The sequence below is a fragment of the Erithacus rubecula genome (assembly GCF_903797595.1).
Source record: "Erithacus rubecula genome assembly, chromosome: 4".
Classification (NCBI taxonomy): Eukaryota; Metazoa; Chordata; class Aves; order Passeriformes; family Muscicapidae; genus Erithacus; species Erithacus rubecula.
Window position 1 is genome coordinate 57,574,374 of NC_136686.1, and position 23,956 is coordinate 57,598,329.

The 23,956-nt window shown below is 42.3% G+C and overlaps 1 protein-coding gene across 2 annotated transcripts in view; it reads left to right on the top strand.

Annotated features, from left to right (window-relative positions):
• The first annotated feature begins 9,169 nt into the window (after positions 1–9,169).
• Positions 9,170–23,956, top strand: part of RSBN1L (round spermatid basic protein 1 like) — a 44,016-nt gene continuing 29,229 nt past the window's right edge. For both annotated transcript variants that reach the window (XM_079303139.1, XM_079303140.1), the window contains exons 1-2: positions 9,170–9,802; positions 21,222–21,335. In XM_079303139.1, coding sequence (XP_079159265.1) covers positions 9,217–9,802; positions 21,222–21,335 — 700 coding nt within the window. In that variant the 5' untranslated portion in view covers positions 9,170–9,216. The remainder of the gene's footprint in view (positions 9,803–21,221; positions 21,336–23,956) is intronic.

The window sequence follows — 23,956 nt, forward strand, 5'->3', positions numbered from 1 at the left end:
CTGGGGCACTCATAAGGACAGGGGTTGGCACTGCCTCAGGGACTGTGACTGAGCTCCACAGATTTCAGCTAGTGATGTAGAAGTTGTTTTTCACATCTACAATTCTTACTTTGATCCACAATGTTATAGTCCTTAATATAAAAGATCACAGGCAGGTAAAAAAATTGATCTTTTGGGTAGGTAGTGCCACAATCTCATGAAGAGCTTGACTGTCAAGTCAAAAGAAGAGCTGGACTTGGATCAAAGATGATCCCATTTTTCAAACATGAAGTATCAAAGCCTGCTGAGCTTTTCTGCTCAACTCCACTCATCACCAGAAGACACCTGGTATGTGGTTCCATCCCAGTATATATTCCACCTGCTACATCTCTGACCTAACATTAAATGGACCAAGGAACACCGTCAGGTCCATAATCTGAGTGTTTTCAAGTATTTTGCTACATTTGTTCATATTTTTATTTGTTTTCTTGCCGTTTCCACATTGTTCAAGTGAGGCTGGAGAAGTTGGCAGGAGGCAGACACAAACCTTGTGAGGAAACATGCCAGTTCTGGTGTCCATTGGCTGTAGCTGTTCTTTTATTTGTTGAATCTCCAAAATGTATATGCTTTATGGTGAATATTTAACTTTGTAATGTCAAGTATACATTTTATTAGCCCTGCCCAGTGAATTTCAGTGCAGTCTTTCCTGCACTGAACACTCTTTTGCTCTAAGTGAAGGAAGGTTGGGCCTGGTACATTCTAATTCCAGTTACATGTTCCTATGGTATCTGGACACAACTGAACCACCCCTGAAAGGCTGGCAGTTTTGTCAAAAAATAGTAATGTAGCTTCTGATCTATTTTTTTAGAGATAATCAAAAGCTAAAATAACCATTCCTGTAAACTCCAGGAGGGGATCTACAGTTGCCTTTCCCAATGATATGAATGGCCTGTACCATCAGGCTTTTCTGAAAAAGCACTTGTACACTGGTTTTTATAAAAGTTTATTTAAAAATTACTCATAACTCAGGTAATGAGATTCATGGGGAGTAATGTGTGAGCACTTCAGAAGTGAAGCAAGTTGCCTGGATAAAGTGATCCAAAGAATGGTCTCTGCTTGGTAAAAGGTGCATCTGGCAGGGTTGGGAAGAACAAGGAACACATAATGCCAGAGGAGAGGAGCTGGCAAGAGCTGAATTGTAGTAAGTACAAGGGGGAAACTGTCTTTGCCTGTGGGTAATAAAAGGCTGACATGAACTTGTTAAGCAGGTTCCTGGTTTGGTAAGCTCCTCAGAAGGGCAGAGAGGTGTGGTTGGGTAAAGGAATGCAGCATGAGGAAGATGCTTCTTTAAATTGTTGTGTTTGAGTTTCTACTCAAATCTGCAATTGAGTACAAACCTCTTGCATTTTGCCTGATCAGGCCCAGACAAAGATTACTCTCCAAGGTGGGAGAAATATAAGGATATAACAAATAAGGACAATAACCTAATAAGGATAAACTGACTCTTGAAGTATCCTGGAGTAGGTGAGAGAGGTGGAGATGAAAAGAATGTTAAATTCAGAAAGCAATCTCTTGTCAGGGGTTTTCAGACCTCAAAGTGATACCTGAACAAGGGCACTTTGTGATACCATTGCCATGCAATGAATATGTCTTTGTCTGCCTGTTGACATGTAAATCACTGTTGAGAAGGAAGCAATGCAAGTAATTATTTTCATAATGTAAATCAACTTTTATTATACATTAGGACTAGTGAGATGCCTAACAGCTCAGAAAAGCATTGCTGAGCAGCTTTCTCCTCTGTCACCAGGTAGCAAATTCATACCAGTTTTACAGATGCTGGAAAGAACACTCAAGTGTATTTTTTTTCCTTTAAATCTACCCTTTTGAGAAATCAATTTTGAGATCCTACAAATATTTTGACAGATAAATTAGTTCCTTACAGTTTGGATACTGGGTGGTGGTCAAAGCTGTCCTGAAGTTACTTCTCTGCCACTATGGCCTTTCACATTTCTTCTAGAAGAATGGAACCCTCATTTGGGCAGCTAGACCACGACAGGAAGACTCCCTGATTCATAGAAAAGAGGGTATCTAGTCTTACAGTTTAAAAAAATGAAAAACATCAAGCTTCCTTTGGACCCCAGGCACTTGCCAGCCTCCTCCAGGTGCTAAGCTGGAAGGCTACATGAGCCAAAAGGTCTCTCTTAGAGACCTTCCATGTTAACCCACAAGACTGAGCTCAACCCTGTCTCAAGGAGAGGTCTGGCTCCAAAAGAGGCAGGTCTGCTCTTGGGCCTGTCCCCAGACCACAGGGAGGTATTTTGGAAGGGAGCAGCATTTGTCACTGAACCAAATGCTTTGTGTTTCAGCCATTCAAACCTCCTCTGCCCACCACTTCTGGAACATGTGGTATGCTCCAGGGACTCCCCATAATTCAAAAAATGGATAGGTGCTCTTACAGACCACATCATGTGCATATCTAATTTATATTTGAAACCATGAGACAAATCCTCACTTTGCTAGAGACCACAGTGAGCTCCAGAAAGAGTGCACTGGGTACCTCACTGTAAATTCACTGCACGCTTCAGCCACACTACTCAGAAGGCTGGCTAGAGTTTTTATGAGAATTTTTATCTTAATGATATTTTGTAGCTATATCAAGCAAGCACATTTCAGTGTCTCTTCTTTCAGTGATTAAGAATGTGTGAAGAATTTTCCATCTGCTTCTTCCTCTCCCTTCCCATTAACTCTGAGCATCAGAAGGAACCAGCATGAGGGAGCTCACTTGGAGCAGCCTCTGGCTGACCAGTCTGTGGTCAGATGACAAATCTGTCCTGCACATTTGCTGGAAGTGGAGCTATCCATCAGCATTCCTGCCTTTAAGCCAGGGCAAGACTGTACAAGTAACAAGGTACAATTACAATTGTGATTTCACATGAACAGGGTGGGAGGAGCTTGCTCATCTCACATTTCAAGACTGATCTGAGGCTGATAGTGATGTGTTAGATTACACTGACGTTTTTCAGTCTATCCTGAGTGAATCCCAAAGTCCCTATTTGCCATCCAGTACATATATTTAAACATTTTTGGGTGACTTTACACTGAGGGATGCTTTCCTAATGCCATGGTCTAGAAGTTCAAGTACAATTATCTTCCAGTTATATTGGTATGTGAGAGAAAATCTGAGGACATTATGGCAAATGCATTTTACTTTTAACTTGTCTTAAACTGTTTCCCAGAATCACTGTGGCCACTGATCTGAAGAGCTGCTGCCTCAACTGTGGAAATTTGTGAATAGACAGAAAGCTCTTTATTGTGGATTTTTCCATTAAGATGCTGTTTATGTGAGCGAGAAGCTGAGGTGAGCAGTGAAAGATTAGCTGCTACATATAACTAGCTGTTTGTTTTCTTTTTATATATGCACTTACAAATATGAACTGCTACATTGCAAATAAGTGTCTGTACCTAAGACACAAGGCCTGAATTTCCTAGAACTAAATGTACTCCAAAGGCCAGGTTGGATGGGATTCAGATCATCCTGGTCTAGTGAAAAGTGTCCCTGCCCATGGCAGAGGGGTTGGAATGAGATGATCTTTAAGATCTTTTCCAACCCCACCATTCCATGACCATTCTTTGATCTGTTTATCATTCCATAAGCATTTAGGGATAAGGGGAAAAAAATCCATCAGGAAATCCATATGGATTTCAGTTCATTGACTTGAACTCAGTGCAACAGTGAAAGATATGCATACCTCATAGAAATGCTTGTTGAGGAATAAGTACTCTTTGAAAGTTTAGTTTGGGAAAGTCTGTCACCTTTCTTTAATGGAATTGGGGAATGGTTTGAGTGGGATGGGAACTTAAAGATTTATAACAGAAACTATGTCAAAACTTAAACCAAAAAAGCCCTTAGTCAAAACCAAACTAGTTCCACAATTACCTGTGAGACCCTTGGAATGTGCTGTTGAAAGACTTCTGTAGAATTCCCAAGCTGATATGAATTAAAGGATGGGATAAGGGGCTATTTACAGCCCAGGCAAGCACAGCTCAACTGGAAATGTGGCTGGTCTAAGTCCCTGTCATAGCAAATAGGTATTGTTTCCTGTGCCTGCTGAAGCAAAGACTTGAAGGTCCTTCCCTGTATGATGTTTGGAGTGGCCTGTAGCTGGAGCATTAACAAGAAGAAAAGATGGTGATTTCCACCCAAACAAAGAGCTCTTCTCCCATGGTATCCCTTTTCCCCAAGGACAGGAGCAGCCACAGCCTTGCTGTAGCAGCTATGGTAGATAAGGATAAAAGTTTTAGATAAGATAGGTAAGGATAAAGTGGGATATAAGTTTTAGGCTCTGTATTGTATGTTTAAAAATGCAGCCAGGATATAGAGAACAAATATGGGAGTGGACACTCTGGAGGCATTTGAATGAAGGTGGATCTAATGGTAGCAGATTCTAAGGAAAATGAAAAAAAAAAGACTACTTGTTAAAGTATCTGTACAGATCTGTGCAGAGCAGTAGGGAATCCAGGTATCTCAAATTGCAGTGAGGAGGCTGTTAATCTGTAAAAAATCCAGAGTTGCAAGCCAGCAGTTTCATTTGAAGAAAATTAATCTCTTAATTGTTACTAAAATAAGAAAACAGATAAGACATTGATACATCTCCTCCGTATGTAAGGAAATATAATTTTGTTTGGCTTGAATCCTGTTGCTTTCATACTGATTTTAGTCATTATATATCTTTTGTACTGAAAAATTCTAAAGATCTTTCAAATAGTCAATTTTTTTGGGTGCTATGAAGACAACAGATAAGCAAATTACCTTTTCAACTGCAAACAGATATAATTTAAAATTGTTTATATCAAGACTTTCCAAGTCTTCCATTGTTATGATTGCTATTACACTTCAAAAAAGAAATATTGGAGCTGAGGTGAGAAAACCAGTTGTAAAGACTAAAGAGCTGTTATAGCAATAATCTGTAGCTGTTTGAAAAAAAACATTAAAAAAGAAACAAGTACTGTAGGTCCTCCCTGAAGTGTAAACTCCTTTTTGTGGTTTTTATGGATTCTGTAAAATGTTGGCAGATGAATAGTGTAATAAAAACCATGAGTGTCCTCAGCTGTCTGCTCTGCCACACTGCCAAACATCCAACCCACCACTCCAGAGCAGTCAGCAGAGACATCTGCTGCTTCTGAGGGGAAAAAGGGTGCTTTGGGATAACTGCTGCCTTGGTCACCAGTTTGATCAAAGATGCTGGCTGCATATTCCCATTGCTCAGGCATGGGGACACTGTCCCTTGCAAAGGACAAGGGCAGGAGGTGGCAGTTCTTATCTCCCTGCAGCAAGGCCTGTCATGCTGTCAGCAGCTCCCAGTTATGAGCCAAGTTAGTCCCCAGTGTCTCATTTAGTTCAATTGTTTGGGTGGTAATTGCAGAAGTATTTGGATATGTCACCGATTGTTCTGAAAACCCTGACTATGGAAAATGAAGCTCTTCTACAATAAATCACACTTTTACATGATGAGATCACCTTTGTCAGTAGATTACTGTGCACATAAGGCTAGTTTTCACCTCCATTTCCAAAGATGAATTAACTGACTTCCAATGAGTTTGAAGGAAAAAATTAATAACATTAAAAATTACAGTTAGCTAACTTTGCAGAAAAAATCAGCATAAAGACGTCTAAGTGTTATCAAATGTTTTCAATTTACACTTGGCACAATTATTTCCATGCTTGACTTAAAAACTGAGCAGATGCCAAACCAAGGAAGTAAGCACATGGAGAGCAAACTGTTGGAATTATAAAAAAGATTAAATAACATTTCTGAAACCTGTTTTTCTCTTTGGAGACCTAAGGTAGAAAGCATCACTTTGGTAGGCAGTTAAGAGTATAAAACCAAAACCACTGTAACTCAACCCGTGTACAACATTTACATTCAGCTTTTTATTTTATAGAGGATGTCTGAAATGATTATAAGTCTAGGTGAGCACATACACTAATTTGTTAAAACAAATGCTTTGATTAATAACTATTTATATCAGCATTTAATAATTATCCTAATTAAAATGGCAATGCACTTGCAATAAGCAGGCTAATAACATGGGAATCTTATTCTTAATGCATGTTGGATACTGGACTGCCTTGTGCCTGACATTTTTACTGCTATGGTTTTGCCTCATTTCGGTTTCCATGGTCTAGAGAGCCTTTATGGGTTTCCCTAAGTGCATGTAAAACTATAGACAAAAGCACATTGATATAATTTCCATAGTCAGTTGAAAGGCTTCTGCTGAAATAGATGAGCTCTCTGGTCTCTGTGTGTGGGGTGCTGCCAACACCTCAGGGCCTGATCCCCACAAACTCCCAGTTCACACAGCTCTCTCTCTGTAGAGGACTGGACTTGTGACATGAGACATTACTGTATTTCTGTGTAGTAGTTTGGTTTGGAGCAGGCTTTTGTGTTTCTCCAGATTGTATCATTTAATATATATTTCACTATTTTCAATAAACATCAGACCAAATTTCTGATTCTAACCTGTATTTTACACAAGCTATACTGCTTGTATTTACCCCCTTTTGGTTAAAGACACTTTATTTGAAGCAGTTTTGGTGTTTCTCATCTTGTCTGTCTCATTCAGGAGCATCTGCCTGGGATATACACATCCACAGCCAGAGGTTTAATTAAAGTTAAAACAGGTAGTAAGGAAGACACCCTGAAATTTAGTTTTAATGCTTTGGAATGTGTATTCACCATAGGTATGGTGGAACACTTTAATGTATCTGTGTGATTGATGACAAAAGAAGTGACAGGGACAACACCCCTCCCTCTAATGCCCATACAGCAGCACAACTGTGGAAGCTGAAACAGAGCTGGCTTCTGAATTTCATGCACCCTGCAATTTCCTCTGCTGACAAATGGGTATGAGATAGCAGCAGCAAACCTCCAAACATTAGTCACACTGCTTTCCAACAAGCAACAATTACATGTAATAGGTACTCTGTCATCTTGCTCCAGCTGAATTTTATAAAGAATTCACTAATAAAAACTTGGCTTATGCTTACAAGCACAATATGCTATTTCAGAAAGCACAGGAAACAACTTCAGCTTGACCTGAGTTTAGTAGCATATTGTCAACTATTAAAGTTTGCTGCACATTTATAAATTTATTTGTCAGTTTATTCACCGGTTTTATCTTTGTATCTATTTTCATATTGTTGGGTTGCATTATAATTCAATGCATTTTTAAGACATTCAAGCATGTCCAATACAAAGATCAAAAATATGAACTGTCTTAATTAAGACTGATGTAAGTGCACATATCAAGATATTCAGCTATCCAGCCTCACTAGCCTAACAAGTCTAGCTAAGCCTGCTGCATGGAGAATAGTGATGTACTCCTAGCTGACTCTGGCATTTCACAGAGGTTGTGGTCAAGTTCCTTGAAGCAAACCCCTAGGACTTACTCTAGTTAAAGAACAAAGAAACACTGCTCCTCCATTTCTCAAAGCCCCCAAAAGTGAGAGGTGAAAATACGATTGTGACTTATCTGAAGTTTGAGTGAACTTAATATACTGTTGACTTGGGATCAATACTGGCATAGAAGTAGGATGAACTTGGTTGTAAAGCCTGTGAAGTTGAGACAATGCCACGAGGTGCCTCAAATTCTCACTCTGGAGTCACAACAATCCAGTTTCCATTAGGGACTGGAATATAGGGATACTGAGGGCCTTGTGTTCATATTGTGGCACTTCTAATGTTAATTGAGATAAAAATCACTGATTTGGACTAAGGTGGGTGGGTTATCTTAACATGGAAAAGACGTGTATTAAAATCCACAGGTTTTTCTCACTCACTGATGCAAATAAAACATTTCTGAGGGGAGCTGAAGATGACCTTCATACTCATAGGCCCACTCTAGTTTACCAGCCTATGTACACATGGGTAAATTTGTACCTGGATTTCAGTCTGGGATTGGATGTGAGCTGACTACTACTGAAATACATGCTGTGAATTGTTCTTCCTTCAATGCACATGCCATTTTCCCCATCAGGCCCAGATATACAGTTTGAAGACACTATCGCAGTGGTGGAATATAAAACATCTGAGGAAAAAGCAGAGTTGTCTGGATACAGGAAATCTATTCTTTGCTGCTGTTGAGGTGAACACTGAACTGCATTCAGCCTGGTTTACAGTTTCAAGAGAAACAAAGGAGGAGATAGCCCAAGTGCTAGGAGCTTATTCTGAGGCTTATCAGTGGCAGCTCAAATGAAAATGTTTGTGGAGCAAAAAAACCTAAACTTAAAACCTTGTTTGCCTGCTGATATATCATGTACAAAACTTCTCAGAGCAATTTCATCTGGCTGCCATCTGCCAGGTTCGGTGTAATGTGACAGCGACTGCTCTCCCCGCAGCAACCCGAGGTGCGACTGACCAGAGCAGGAGCCCGGCAACGCTCCTAGAAACCTCTGAGCATTCCCACCGCGCTTCCTGCTGACACCAGAACCTGCGGGAGCTTCAGTCCGCTCCTGAACCGCGGCTATGGCAGCTTTAGTCGCCAAAGGCACGAGTGGGAGGCTCCTATTTGAGACACTGAGCTCAAATCCCTTCCCTGAGGCACGGCGGTGACAGACACCCGAGTATCCCGGCGGGCCGGCAGCGGCGCCTCGCACAGCCGCCGGTCTGACTCCCTCACAGGAGGCGGGAGAGCCTGGAGAACTCAGGTTCAGAGCACACCAAACGAACCAACCCACCGGCACCAGGACATGCCGAGGGACTGGCTGATCCCCTCCCGGGGTACATCCACCGGGAACGGCGCTACTCCAAACCTTCCTTGTTCCCAAACGCCTTTCCCAGGAAGAGCCCGCGGGGCTGCGAGGATCTCGTCAGCCGCTCCCAGAGCGGACAAGCCCAAAACCTGAAGCGTTAACGAAAGCCCCAGCATGCGCCGAGGTCCAAACCTTCCTTATTCCCAAGCAAACGCCTTTCTCAGGAGCGCCGCCTCTCCCCTGCTCCGGTCCCCGCTGCGCTCCCCTCACGCCGTCCCCGCTGCCACCCCCGTGCACCCTGCGCACTCGGCCGAGCCACCACCCCCAATCCCCTGAGAGCCCGCCCCCTCTCCCCGCCTCGCGATTGGCCGCTATCGCTGTCTGTCCGTCATCTCCCCAGCCCATTGGGCGAGGCCGCGGCGCTGCCCCGCCCCCGGCGCTATCGGTTGGGGCGAGCCGAGAGTAAATAGACGCCGGAGCCCAAGATGGCGGAGCCGCCCAGTCCCGGTCGTGGCGCGGCGCCTCCCGAGCAGGAGCTGCTCGGCGCCAGGACGGCCCCGGACGCGAAAGGCTCCCGCGGATCCCAGCCAGCCGCCAAGAAGGTGAAGGGAGCCGAGGAGCGGAGCCTGAAGGGCGCTAAGCGCGTCAACGGTGAAGGGGGCGGCGGTGGCGGGAGCGCCAAGCAGTCGCTGCCCGTGGTCGTGCCCAGCTACAGCGGCCCCGGGCCGTGGGGCTTCGCCACGCTGCCCTCGGGCCCCTCGGCTGGCGCGGGGGGCTTTGCGTTCTCTTCCCCGCTGTCCCGGAAGCTGCTGCCGCCGGCGGTGCTGCTGCCGCCGTCCGCCTCCCCCTCCTCGTCCCAGCCGCAGCACCAGCACCGCCACCACCGGCACCGCCTGGCGCTGGCGGCCGAGGCGGGAGGCGGCGGCAGCGCCAAGCCCAAGAGACCCAAGGAAAAGCGGGACAAGGAGAGGAGGAAGCACGGGGCGCTGCCCGTGGTGGCGGCGGCGGGAGATGGCGGCGGGGCCCTGAAGCGGGAGGAGAACGGGGAGGTGAAGCTGCTCTTCCCGAAAGGTGAGCGGCGGGGCAGCGCCGGCAGCGGGGGGCGGGCAGGGAAGGCTGTGAGGGGCAGGAGGCGGGCAGGGAGAGCTGTGAGGGGCAGCGAGCGCAGGGGGCTCGGGGGGCAGGGGGAGCTGTGAGGGGCAGCGAGCGCAGGGGGCTCGGGGGGCAGGGGGAGCTGTGAGGGGCAGCGAGCGCAGGGGGGCTCGGGGGGCAGGGGGAGCTGTGAGGGGCAGCGGGCGCAGGGGGCTCGGGGGGCAGGGGGAGCTGTGAGGGGCAGCGGGCGCAGGGGGCTCGGGGGGCAGCGGGCGCAGGGGGCTCGGGGGGCAGGGGGAGCTGTGAGGGGCAGCGGGCGCAGGGGGCTCGGGGGGCAGGGGGAGCTGTGAGGGGCAGCGAGCGCAGGGGGCTCGGGGGGCAGCGGGCGCAGGGGGCTCGGGGGGCAGGGGGAGCTGTGAGGGGCAGCGGGCGCAGGGGGCTCGGGGGGCAGGGGGAGCTGTGAGGGGCAGCGGGCGCAGGGGGCTCGGGGGGCAGGGGGAGCTGTGAGGGGCAGCGGGCGCAGGGGGCTCGGGGGGCAGCGGGGGCTGCGCGCAGCGCTGCGCTGGGTCACACACATCGCTGGCGTTGTGTAAGTTCGTGGGGAAGGCAGCGGCGGCTCAGTCCGCCGTCAATCCTGTCAAAAAAGGGGGTGTGGAATTAGCGATGGCGTCAGCCAGAAGCTGCCAGAGGCCTTAGGTTTTCTTACCTATTAGGGAAATGAGGATGCGGAGTAATTTATTAGAAATGTGCGAACAAAACTGAATCGGGGAAAAAACGGAGAACGTGTTGCAAAAAATCAACATAAATTGTAAATCATCTCCTTTCTTAGGCTATTGATTTTAATAGGCTAAGTCATGGAGTACTAGAGGGCATGCAGTTAAAATTTAGATACTTAGACTTTTGAAATCTCCTGTAGTTACTGCTTCAGGTTTTCTTTATTTCTAGAAGATCACAAGGAATGCTCGAGGTCCTTAGGATAAGGGGAGGAGTGCTGGGTTAGTTCATTAGTGGGGCTGGACAAAAATGGCCATATGGGGTAGGACAAGATGTCAGGCAAGAGTCTTGCATGGATTCCAGCTGTGATCAACAGTAAATCTTGGGAACTAAAACACAATACATGAATATAGGATGACAGTACAAAAATGCATGCTTTTCTTTCTGGTGTCCTTTCCCAGTCTCCAGTGACCTTAAACCAGATGTTGATGCTTTTGTATTTACATTGAAATATGAGGAACTTGAAACGTGCACTCCATTACCTAATTTAATCAAGTTTCCTTTCTTTTCAAGGAAAGATAAACTACAGCTGTTGTGTAAATTTAGGTTAGTTTGATTGTGGCCTATACCTGCAATTACAGGATCAGCCAAGCTTGTAGAGAAATATCAATACACATTTTTGTCTATTGATTATGTTGTCTGGGGTGCCTTACTTCATTTTCCACTAATTTCTATGAGTATCTTAGTCTATAATTCACTTACTAAGTCTGATTCACTTACCATTGAGGGGATTTTTCTATTTATTCGGATCTTGATTGGTAGTTTTAAACCACCAACAAGTGGGTTTTAAATATATGATTTCAGTGATTTCAAGTGCTGCATATTAGGGCTTTTTTCCCCCTTTTGTTCCTGTCCAAAAGGTGACTTGGAAAAAGCCTTTAGAAATTATGCTCTGTATCCATTTGATATTGCAAAATCATTTTGTTTTCAGGGATAGCTGCTAAAAAACTCACCCAGTATCCTTCTTGCAAAGCTATGTAATTATTAACTGTATTTTCTCAGGTTGCTGTTGTGTCCTACCAGTGTTAGAGTCATGTTAGTAAATCTTGGAATCATCTTACAACAGCAAGATTAAATAGTCTTTCACATTGGTAAAAGAAATCGACACTGAATAATTGTTGTCATTTCCCTTTAGACAGGAGATTCTGCACCTCATATCTGGAAAATATACTTTTCTCAGAACTTATATACTCACAGGCACAAATTCTTTAATTTTTTTAGTTGCTCAGTGCTCAGAACAGATATTTTTACCTTGCGGTTATTCACTGAAAACTTACCTACAAGCAACAAATTTTCCAAGGCAAATGATCCCTGTTTGGCATCTGAGTCTACAGATTTCTGTTTAGAAGAAGTAGTTTCTAAAGCTAAAATTTTGTGGCATAATTTCCTATATGAAAGAAGAACTTTAATTAAACTGTGTATTTTTGCAGAGAAGGCTGTGAGAAAGTGAAGGATGCACCGAGTCTTCTGCTGAGAGCTGCCAGCCTTTCAAAAGTGGTTCAGTATTTGACAGTAGATTAAAGAACTGGTTTGTGCTGTTAATCCTGTGAATAATTTACTTTGCAGAGAGGAAAGGGAAAAATGCAGTTATGATGCAGGGAGAAAAGAATGGCTGGGGGGCATGCACATAGACTCTTAAGTACAGAAGAAAGTTAAGAATGACAGTGAGGTGGGTGGGTGGAATAGTCAGGACTTGTGCACTGGAAGTGCTGAAGCTACAGACTGGAAAAGGATACCAGAGGGACTGTGGTTGCAGTATATAATGAGTGAATGTGAAATGGATTTGAAATACTGACAGGAAAGGAAAATAGCAGGCAAAAGCAGAATGGAGGTGATTCTGGTCTTGTTTGGGGGCAAAATGTATTTAAGTTCTGTAGAAAAAGCCAGGAAGGTTAGAGAAAGGTAGAATAGAAGGAGAATGAAAGTTTTAGGCAACCTACAGATATGACATGGGTAAATTTAGACAATTTGGGGTAGTTATGAAAAACTGAAAGGCTTGCACATACAGAATATATGAGGGGCGGGGAAGTAGGAATAAAATATTCTCCTTTAGGTGTAATGAGGTGAGTTTGTAGAAGCTGTCATCAGTGCATTCTAAAAATCAACCTCATGCAGACAAGTGCAGCCTCTTGTTCCAGGAGTCTACAGTCAGACAATCTTTTTGCTTTTGGTGCAGTGGAAAAGGAGCAGCAGTGTGGAATTGATGGTATTGATCGTTCTTCTCTCCTAGCATTCAGAACTGATAAACGTGCTGGTGTTGCACCTGCACATGCTGGAAAATGATGCTGGTAGAGAGGCTAGAGGTGTAGAGGCAGAAATACTAAGAGATAGAGGGGTGGAATGTGTGAGTTCCTTGGTTGTTTTGAGGCTCTTAAAATGGAAAAAGTCCATCCTCCTGTTTGCAGCCCCAAAAAAAAAAAAAAAAAAGAGATGCATAGGATGGAGTGGAATTCCCAGTCGTTCTTGTACCTATGAATGGAGTTGTGTTTCTGATCAGTGAGCTGTGTGCTCTGCTGCACAGAGCTCTTAGGGTGTGAGGGGAAAAAGCTTTGTGAGAGAGACTGAGGGCCTGCACAGATCTCAGTATAGAGAAAATGAGGAGCAATGCTAGGGGAATCAGCAGAAGTATGGCAAAATTTGTTTAACAATATTTTTAGGACTGTGATATAGACAAGATAATACAGGGAGTTAGGATGTGCAGTGCTGTGTGAATGAATGTGACATCTGGCCTTGAGAGTTGTAGCAATTGCATTTTCCTGATTTTAGTTTAATTACTGTAATGGTGATGGGTATTGACACTGAGGAGGAAACTGATGTTTTTCACCTTGCATTCAGAAAAGCTGATGATAGGATGTGTATCCTTCACTTGCAATAGTAATTATGAGGTAAGGAAGCCTAGTTCTACACCCTTATTTTCCTAAGTGATAGGAAGATATTAAGCTTGGTAGTAGCCAGGACGTATGATGTGTTTAAAGCATTTAAAAAATTTTTATATTTTCTTTGTGTCTTTGTTTAAAGACTTCTCTGGTCTTTTAATTAATTGCAAAGAGCTTTTAAGTTGCCGAGTCATAGCCAGGCCTTACAGCTTGTGATTCTGTTAAATGAATGGAGTTCAGTGACCCCTTCAGAGATGATCTACCATGCAGAGAACCTGAAAGAGCCCTTTGCCGGATGCATGGTTTATTCTGCAGATAACGAGCTTTAGGCTGTTTAAAATAAGCTTAAATTTCACTTGTTGAGTGCATTCTGATTGTGGAACTAAAGTTGTGCAATGTTTTTGTTTTTACAACACGGTGTCAGTCTGACAGAAGTGATTGCTGTTCATGCTATGACTCTGCTGATTCAGTTAGTCATTTAACTGATACTCTGCTCTAGCAGTTCATAGCTGAAATTGCTTTCATAACAGTGCAAAACTCAGCTCAGCTCCCCACTTCATTAGACAGCACCTGTCCAAATCTTTGGTTTTGGTACCAGTACTTCCTGTAAGGTGTAAGTTGCATGATGCATCTTTTCTGCTTTTCTTGCTGTTTTTGTGTCCAATTTCTCTTTCCCTTCTCTTTTTTTTTTTTTTTTTTTTTTTTTTCTTCAGTGATCCATTTGCTGATAAGATTACCTCAGTGTGCAGGCAGTTGCAAAATGAGATTGACATCTTTTGACTTGCAGATGGGGATTTCCCATATGAGCAGGAAAGCTGAATATGGTGCTGTAGCTCGTTTTTAATATCAGTCTATTATTTTTAACTCTCCCTCCTTTGTCTCTCCCTGCCTTCTCCCCCCCCCCCCTTCTTTCTCCTGCTGTCTTTGAAGAATAGGTAGGATTAGATTTCAGATGAGCATTTAACAATGATTCTTTTGGCAATTGTTACCTTGTATTGAGTGACCCCTCTTGGATTTTAGCTTTCAAGAAGTTAAACTTTTCAGTCTTAATAATTTTAGTCTGCATTCAGTGGGATGCTCATTTTGTTGTCTCTTTTACCAAAGTAGGTTGAAGAAAGTTTTGTATCTCCTTTTTCCCTTCTTTAGAACTGGGACCATGCATGCTTATTAGGTTCTTTTGCTAAACATTTCCTCCTTCCATTAACTTCTATTTCCCGTTTTTCTTTTTCCTTGTACTATGTGGCTTGACTCACTTTCCCCTCCTCTCTGTTGAATTTTTTAAATATAGCAGTCATTTTCATGCTTATGAGGCTTCTTGACCACTTTTGTCTGAAGTCTTCAATTTATTTCTATGTAGATGCACTGCTGAAAGCAGCAATGTCTAGAAAAAGTTTAGGGTTTCAAGTATAGTATTCAGGAGGAAGAGTGACTTCTCAAATTCCTGTTGCTGTTTGAATTTTAAATGCAGTTCAGTTTTCAGAGCTTGTAGTGGCATTAATGTAAGTATACAATATTGGGATAGATTTGAATCAGTGCATCTTTTTTCTTGAGGGACCCTGGCCTCTTTTTGATATCCTGAAACTTTCTAGGCAGAGCAAAATCTTTCTAAGTTTGAGAATCATGCCCTTCTTCTACCCTGGAATCTAGCTTTGTGTGTAGGTTATGCAGCAGAAACTTACTCTGATTTTAGAATATCAATTAATTTTTCTTAGTTGTCACAAGATCAGGAGGCTGAAGCATTTAATCTGAAACCTCTTGCAGAGGTCTTGTTTGCAGCTGTCACATTCTCTTTTACTGATTTCTGATGCAATTCTCTAGTGCTTGAGCTTAAACTTGGCTCATTCAGTTCTGCATGTAGAAGGTCTCCCTAGAAGTGCAAAGCTTAAAGGAACTGGAAACTGTAGAGATCATACTTCCATTTTTTGGAAGTGTTTTAATTCTGAAAGGGATCTGTCCTCCTTTCAATTCGTTAAAGATCTTGGGGAAATGTTCTTGCCTGATAAGGGGATTTCTTTAGTCATGTCTTGGATTTTAAACTTAAATTACTGAATGAGTTGTCAGCTAGATATTCCTGCTTGCTGGGATGTGAAACCTCTCCCTTTTTCGATGATTTTTTTGTGTCTTGGAAATGCTCTATGGGTTTTTCCATGTTCATTGAGTTGGGGAACTTGCTCTGCAGTGTACATTGTAGGATTTAATAAGTGCAGGTGTCAAAGCTGTTAACATGGTAATGTTAAATGTACTTCATGTACCTGCATAACCAGTTAAACATGGCTTCTTGAGGTTTTATTTTTATGGGTGTTTGTTCAAAGTGGGGGGGGTGTGCTGGTGGAAGGGATGGTAACTGATGTTCTTGTACACCCCTCCTTATTCCCCCTTCCTTTCAGTCACACTGCTGGTGCTGTTATCTATATTGATGATGTCCCTTAGCAGTAGTCTGTAAATATTTTGCTTCATGTGCAGTGACAGCCCTTAAATCAAACTGAGGAGAGAGAGGCAGAATACTTTGAACATAATCTATGACTGACTACTAATGTGAATTACCATCTGGAAAATGATGCAAAGCAGCTGCAGCTTTTGGCATCTGACAGGGTTGTACAGCTCTCCTCTTTCAGTGCTGAAATGGACTTGCTTGTTTGAGCTCCCGCGTGGTCTTCAAGGTGCAAATTTCAGCCACCACGTTGCACATAGTCCATTCACTAAAGAGCACTTCCCACTCATTCTGTATGCTCTTGGTTTATCTTTTTGTCTGTAGAAAGCTTGCATAGAGGCAAAAATCTGATTAGATGTCTGAAATCAGTATGGTCTGATCTGTGAATTTGTGTTCTTGTGTTTACTGCTTAAGAAGTCGTTCATTATGAGAAGGTATCTCCTGAGTTGGGAAACTAAGAACTTTTACTGTAGTCTTTAGTTGTAAATGTCTATTTAATGTATAAATACAGTGTGTATCCATTTATTTATTTACTTTAACCTAACATCCAGAAAAAATAGCTTTGGAATTTGAGGAGGAAGTGTGCATAAGATTCTTAATTAGTTCAGTTCATTGTGTAGAATTGTTGTCAAATGAAAATATTTTTCAGATGGCCTTGACAAAAGTGAGATGGCACACACCATAATGAAATTCTTCCTCTGGTATTTCTATATGTAGCACTGCTTTTATTTTAATGAATTGCTGCTGCAGCATTTCTTTTGTGTGTAGGTGTACTGTTTCTGTGACGTACAAAGCAGAGTATATGGACTTCATGGTGACACTCTACTGTGAACTTAATGAGACATGTAATTCCTTGGATGTTGCATTTTCTCTAAACAGGGATACTTATTTGTAGAAAGCTCTGTATTTTAAAAAGTATGCACTGGTTTATTTAGTAGACTTGGATTGGGTTTGCATGGCAAAGCTTTAGTAACAGGGGAGATACAGGGGTGGCTTCTGTGAGAAGCTGCCAGTGACAGTGGTAGCATTTCTGGGATTATATATTTTAAGAGGGGGAAGTAGTTACTGCAAAGGACTAATTGCAGCTGGAGAGATGAATGAGAATATCTGAGAGAAGCAGCTGTGCAGGCACCCAGGTCAGTGCAGCAGGAGGAGCAGGAGGTGCTCCAGGTGCTGGAGCAGATTCCCCTGCAGCCCATGGTGAGGCAGCTGTGCCCCTGCAGCCAGGGAGATCCATGGGCAGCAGAGATTGCAGATTCCCCTGCAACCCCTGGAGGAATCCACCCTGGAGCAGGTGGATGTCCAAGGGAGGCTGTGACCCCATGGGAAGCCCATGCTGGAGCAGCTTTGCTGGCTGGACCTGTGACCCCATGTGGCACCACGATGGAGCAGGCTGTGCCTGAGGGGCTGCACCACATGGAAAAGGACCACACTGCAGCAGTTTGTGAAGAGCTGCAGCCCATTGGCAGGACTCACGTTGGAGAAGTCTCTCAAGTCCTGCCTCCTGTGGGAGGAACTTCACTCTGGAGGAGGGGAAGAGCGAGAGGAGTCCCTCCCCTCTTGAGGAGGGAGGAGTGACAGAGGTGACATATGATGAACTGGCAACAATCCCCATCCCCCTGTGTCACTCAGGAGAAGGAAGTAGAGAAAATTGGGAGTGAAGTTAAGCCTGGGAAGAAGAGAGGATGTTTTTAGCACTTAGCTTTTGTTTCTCATTGCCTTACTCTACTTTTAATTGGTAATGAATTAATTTTTTTTCCCAAGCTGAGTCTGCTTTGCCCATGACAGTAACTGATGCTGCATACAATCTCTCTTTGTCCTTACCTCAACCCACGAGCCTTTTGTTGTATTTTCTCTCCCCTGTCCATATGAGGAGGGGAGTCCTGAAGTGGCTTTGGTGGGCATCTAATGTCCAGCCAGGGTCAACTTTCTACAAGAGTAAGAAAAGCCCTCAGTCAGTAGAGCTTCAAAACAAAGGACTGAACCTAGCTGTTAATGAGCTTCCATAGCTGATTCCTACTGTACTTGGATTTTTATATTTTTTAAACCATCTAGGGAGTATTTGCAAACTCTGTTCAGTTTGTGGCCAGTTATTTCCTGAGCATTGTATTTCTTTGTCAAAATCATATAAAGTAAAAGTGTGTGTTTTAATAAGTGAGATGACCTTAATGAAAAGATTGCTTTTCTGTTTTTGTCATGTGATACAAAATATTTCAAATGGTTGGCTTTTATTTTTAGTATCAATGGAGGTTTGTAAAGGTCTAGGAAGGCTGTGTATTTGGGCTGGGTTATTTCTGTGGAGGTTCATTTCATCCTCAGCAGCTCAAGAAGCTTTTTTTATTTTTCTTTTTATTCGTTAGGAGTAGACTTGGTGGAAGCTAACTGCAGGATATTCTGTGGATGTGGAAAGCTTATCATAAACATCTTTCTACCTTTTGCTGTTTTGTGATCCTGTTGTTTCTTAAATGAGATGGAGACAGTACTAGTTTCTACTAGTAAACTTCAAAAGAACTGCACAAGAGCATTCCAGGTTTTTATAACTTCAACAGAACAAAATTTTCTTGTTTCCCCTCGCCAGTGTCACTCATTGCTTGTTTATTCTATGGTATGTAGGTTGTAAATTGCTTAATGTTGGGGGTATTGGTTTTAGAGCAGGAATTTTGTGAAGAATGTTCATGTTTCTGGATGTCCCTGAGGAGAATAGTCTGCAGAATCTTGTTTGAGAGTTGTTTGAATTCTGAAAGCCAGACTAGAAAACACTTACTCGTACTCATAAACTGAAGACGTTCACCAACTGAGAATTAAGTTCAAGTGTTAATCCATGGAATAACTGTCATTTTGACACAGGTGTTTTTTGGGTTTTTTTAATGTGCTAAGATGTTTTTTTAAAATTTCAGTGTTTATTTATGCTTTTTTAAAAAGTGAACTTTTGCTATTGTTAAGCTATTCTGTGAGCTTTGAGGGAGGAAACCAGAAAATCTGTACATTCAAATTGAGCTTCTCAACTGTTTTTTACTTGCCTCAGACTATACACTGGTTTTGTTACAATTTGTGATTTCTAGAAGAGGAAGTTTACTCCAAACTTCCCTCAGCTGCATTTACATAGTATTTGCAATCACTTAAGGTATGATTTACTTGTGGCTATTGCTGGGGGATGTTACAGAACACATTGATTGTTTATTTTGTTGGGAAGGTTTCACCATTGACTCTAATTGCTTTGTAGATGTGGAAATAAGAGGCTCTTTAAAAGGTTCTCTTTCTTTATGCATTGCTTCTGACAAAACTGGAAGATTCATTGGCCTGTGATGCTTTTCATGAGCTGGCAGTAAAGGATTCTTTCAGTCTTTTGTCCTTTTTCAGCAAGACTCAACATTTGTATATGCTCTTCAATCTTGCTTTGATTTGTAAGTGATAGCAGAAGTCAAGTGTGCCTCTTAACCATACAAAAATGTTGAGATAAAATCTAGGTCTTCCCATGATAATTGTAATTCTGGCTGAGTTGATCATTGAGCCAAGGTTATAAATCAAGCCTAGTATTACTGCTTACCAGCTGAGTAGTGTTACATTAACTCCTGTTGGTACAATTTACCCAATTTCATACTCAAGTTGCAGGGGATTTGCAAGTTAGAGATTCCTTTTTGGGGAGAAACAGGTTGGGGAGGAAGATTTGTCTGTTTAACCTATTCCTAGAAAGGTTTGTGTTGCTTAGGAAAACTTGTTTGGTTTCCATGGTCTCCTAAACACATAAATCTGCTTTGTCATCCCCTCCCTTCCCACAGAGGTGTTAGGAGGAGGTGGTTCTTGGATGTGACTATTTCAGTCACTTAGAACTAAGACATCCTCTGAGTGCAGCTACCTTATTGTATTTGTGCCAGTTCTGTCCCAACTGCTTATCATGATCTGTGGAGAGGCAACAGACATATCTCAATTGCCATCTATTTTGGTTTTTATTTGACTTAAGATTCTCTGTAAAATGCATTCTTTGTTTCACCCTAAGAATTGTGAGGGTTTAAGTTTTGCATGCTTATTAGAACACTCCTCAGAGGAAAGATATGAAGGCTGTGGAATCACTGTTAGAGCATTCATTTATGTGGATTACTGTCAGCTCTTTGCAGCTTAATCAACGTGCCTCCTGAGTAGTTTGGTTAGGGGTCACTCTACATTGCCTTCTACAACTGAGGGCTTTCTTTGGTTTGGTTCTGAAATATTTTTGATTTTTTAGTAGTGAACATATTCGCTGCTTCTATTTTATTTGAATGCTTAAGGAAGAGTAATTGGATTTCTTTGCTTTCACTTGGTGTTTATAATGCAAGTACCATGAATAAAACATCAGGGCTGTCTCTCAGCTATATTACTGAGGCATAACATTATGTAGAAGCTTGAAATCAGATTTCCTCTTTCCTTGTGGAGGTTAAAAAGCCCAGTGAACTCTCTGAGCAGGTACTGGCTTCAGGCCAGGAAATAAGGCATGAAGTGCTGGCTGCAGTGCATATAAGCCTAGTAAAATCTGACTTCTTTAATGCTTGGCCTCATAAGTGAATCTCAACTTGGCTTTGCAAAGATGACTGCTTGAAATTATGAATTTCTCTAGGTCTAATATTTTACATGCAGAAAGCATGCCTAAAGGCTCAGCTTTTCTATGTCAGGGATTTAAATACCTGGAGTGACTTGACAAGAAAGTAAATGAATAATGAGACTGCTCAGGTAAGCTGTTGCTGATGGTAGGTAAGCAGGGGAAGCACCAGTGAATTAAATCTGTGAATACAGCACATCTCATGTTTCTTATTAATTATATCTGACTGCTATTAGTACATTAGCCTGTGACTGCAATGTAAAAAATTTTTCAGTTGACAAATAAGCTGTCTTTCCCAGGTATTTGCAAAATACTTTAAGTTCAGGGTATGTATGGATAGTTGAGTTTTCAGTGTAGATGTGCACCCAAGAAAATGCAAACTGTACTCTTTTTTTTCCCCCCAGTTCTTATGTAATATATGCAGTTCCAATGTCAACAAATGATCTGACTGCAGATGCAGAATAAGAGCAGAAGTTATAGCAGTAAGCAAAAATTACTATACAGTTAACTTGCTGGGCTGTTGCATACAGCCACAACACCACAAGCAAAACTTTTCTGAGTTAAAGAAGCTTATGTTGGATTGCGCAACAGATAAATATTAGCTTTTCATATTGTAAGTACTGGGATTTCCTTGTAACTCCTCCTCTATATCCTCTTAATAGAGCTTGCATAAGAGTAATATGAAACATGTATGTGACAATTAGTTTTCTGTTCTTGCTTAATTGTGAAATATTTGCGTTTCAGGTCAAATCAAAGACAAAGTTAAAGAAAGGGAAAAGAAGCAAAAGGAAAAGAAGAAGCACAAAATAATGAATGAAATCAAGAAAGAAAATGGAGAGATCAAATTACTGCAGAAAGGTGGGTTAAAACTACATAGTGGTTTTTCATTCTAGTACTAGATGTATTTGTGATTGGATACTGTGTTTTAATACTATGTTTTTTATTTGACTTAGTCCATTTTTCCTGGTTAGTTGATACAAGAGTTGCAAATGTAAACCTGATATAGGTGTTAATTTTTTTGTCAACTGTGCTAGGTACTGGAGACTAAAAATAAAACTATCATCACAGTGTTGAGTATGTAGTAGTGGTAATAGGAAAGACCAGTACTTCAAGGAACAATAGTAATGATTCTTCAATAATTGCTGACAAGATGGAGGTTGTAATTTTATATATTGTGGAGAAGGGTGATGAATGCATGTTATATTTTCTCTCTTAACATTAGTTGTACAAGACTGAGTAATTAATTGTCAAATACTAAGCAGTTGTATGCAGAATGCAGTCTTAATTTTGGCTGATTTCTTCAGCTTTCTTTTCTGTAATGAAAGGTAGTTAAGGTTACATTCTCATGTGGCTTGTGCACCCCCTGAATCTTAGAACTGTACAGTAGTTGAGGTTGGAAGGGATCTATTCCAACTGACTCCTTATCTCCAAGGTGGAGGCAACAGTCCCTCTGGACAGCTACATTCAGATTATATATACAGAAGATCTTTTTTCTAATTATCATGATAAGAGACTGAAGCAGGTTCCCAGAGAGGTGATGAATATCCCATCCCTGGCAGCATTCAAGGTCTGGTCAAGGATTGGACTCTGAGCAACCAGATCTAATTGTGAAGATGTTCCTGCTTATTGCAGTGGGTCAGACTAGATGGTCTTTAAAGGTCCATTCCAACACAAACTATGTGTCATTGTCTGGTCTGTGAAGAAAGGCAGAGACTGCTGGGACTGATAGGCCTGGAGAAGAGGAGACTCAAGGGATATCTCATCAGTGTGTCTAAAAATCTGATGAAAGGGAATGAAGGTCATCAACCTGTGCTTCATGGGTTTATTCCTTCCAGGTTTTGCCCACCCCTCTGACTTCATGAGTCCCCCAAGGTAGCCCATTCCTACAGCCTCTGGAGGTCACTCTCACTGGCAGTGAACTCTGTGGTGCATCAACTTCTTTTTCCAGTTTTGGATCAGGGGCAGCTTGTTGAGGGTGTGCTCTGTCCCATGATGCCATTAATGGAGAGGCTGAACAATACTGACACAAGATATTAAGGTCTGGATTATTCCAGTGATGACTGTTTCCAGCTGGAATTTGTGCTGCTGCTCACAACCTTTTGAGCACAGCAGTTAAGCCAGTATTTGAACCACCTTACTCTTCACTTAGGTCATGCTGTGTCAGATTTTTCTGTGAGGGCGTTGCTTATTTGAGTAGACCAAATGCCTTTTTAATCTGTTATTTTAAGACTCTGCTTTTGAAGTTAGGAACAGATTCCTGGTATGTTTTTGTGTACTGTAGGATTTAATTTACAGACCAGAAAATGAAATCATCAAATCTTAATTTTCAGAATGCTCATATGAGGTCAGAGGCACAGAACCCTGTAATTGCTGCATCACATATTCTACTCTACACACAAGTAACTATATTAACAACAGTGATGGTTTAAAATCTGTTTTGATGAGATCTCAAAATATTGCCTTGAACTTGAGGATTGTGTAAGATGGTGACTTCCTGTGAAAAGGGCAGGTGTGAATAGTCTTTGCTGAGCGTGGAAGGAAATTGGTGGTTGTGGTACTGGGCCACATTTAACTGTCATAACAGCGGATTCTTTAGGCTTGGTTTGAATAGCAGCCCTTTTTCACACTGGGTCCTGTTTCTGTTACCATTCAGCAGATGAGGTGCAATCTGCAAAGACAGCAGTTGTCTCACACCGATCTAATAGATGATACCTAATGGGGCTGTTGAGCCTAAAATTGTGCGTTGTTTTCGGGTTAATGTAAAAGTGCAAATACCCAGGGACTCTGTTAGAACATCTCTGCTGAGAAACAGGATAGCTTGTTTTCACAGCAGAGTGGTACAAGTGCATTAGATGCTTTACCCCTATTTCATTTGACTTTATATCTCAAGTGTATTTTAGATTTTCTTGAAGGTGTTGGCTGTTAAGTGTTTTTTAGGAGCTCTATTTGGTTTGCCAGTATCCTGAAAAATTTGCTCCTATTTCAGGGAAAGAAGGGAGTGAGTCAGGAAAGAGACAGTTATTTAGAGCAGACAGATGATGTCCACAAGGTTGTATTCTGTTCAGAATGGCAGTATGATGTCTTCTGTGAGCCTCCAAAATCTGACTGGATGTATTTGTATATGGTGTGAGGTTTGCATAACGTTTCCTGAGCTGTCCTGCTGATCTAACTTTACATCCTGGGCAAGAGAGAGGAGGGGCAGAAGTGCTTTATGATGCAGCTTCTTGCATATATCAGTGGTCAGTGTCGTGGAGACCTTTTCAAACACTAACTCTTTATCTAAGAGTATCTTCTGCTGTTTTGAGCTCAGGATTTACTGTGTGGGCTTTGGAACAAAGTTTTGGAATAAGTCTGCTTTCCATTTCTTTGGGCTTTTGCTTTTGTGGTTGCTTTTTTATTTTGTGTGTGTGTTTAGAGACCAACAGTACATTGGCTAAAGACCAGCTTATTTCCTTCTTCTAGACTTTAGATCTATAAGT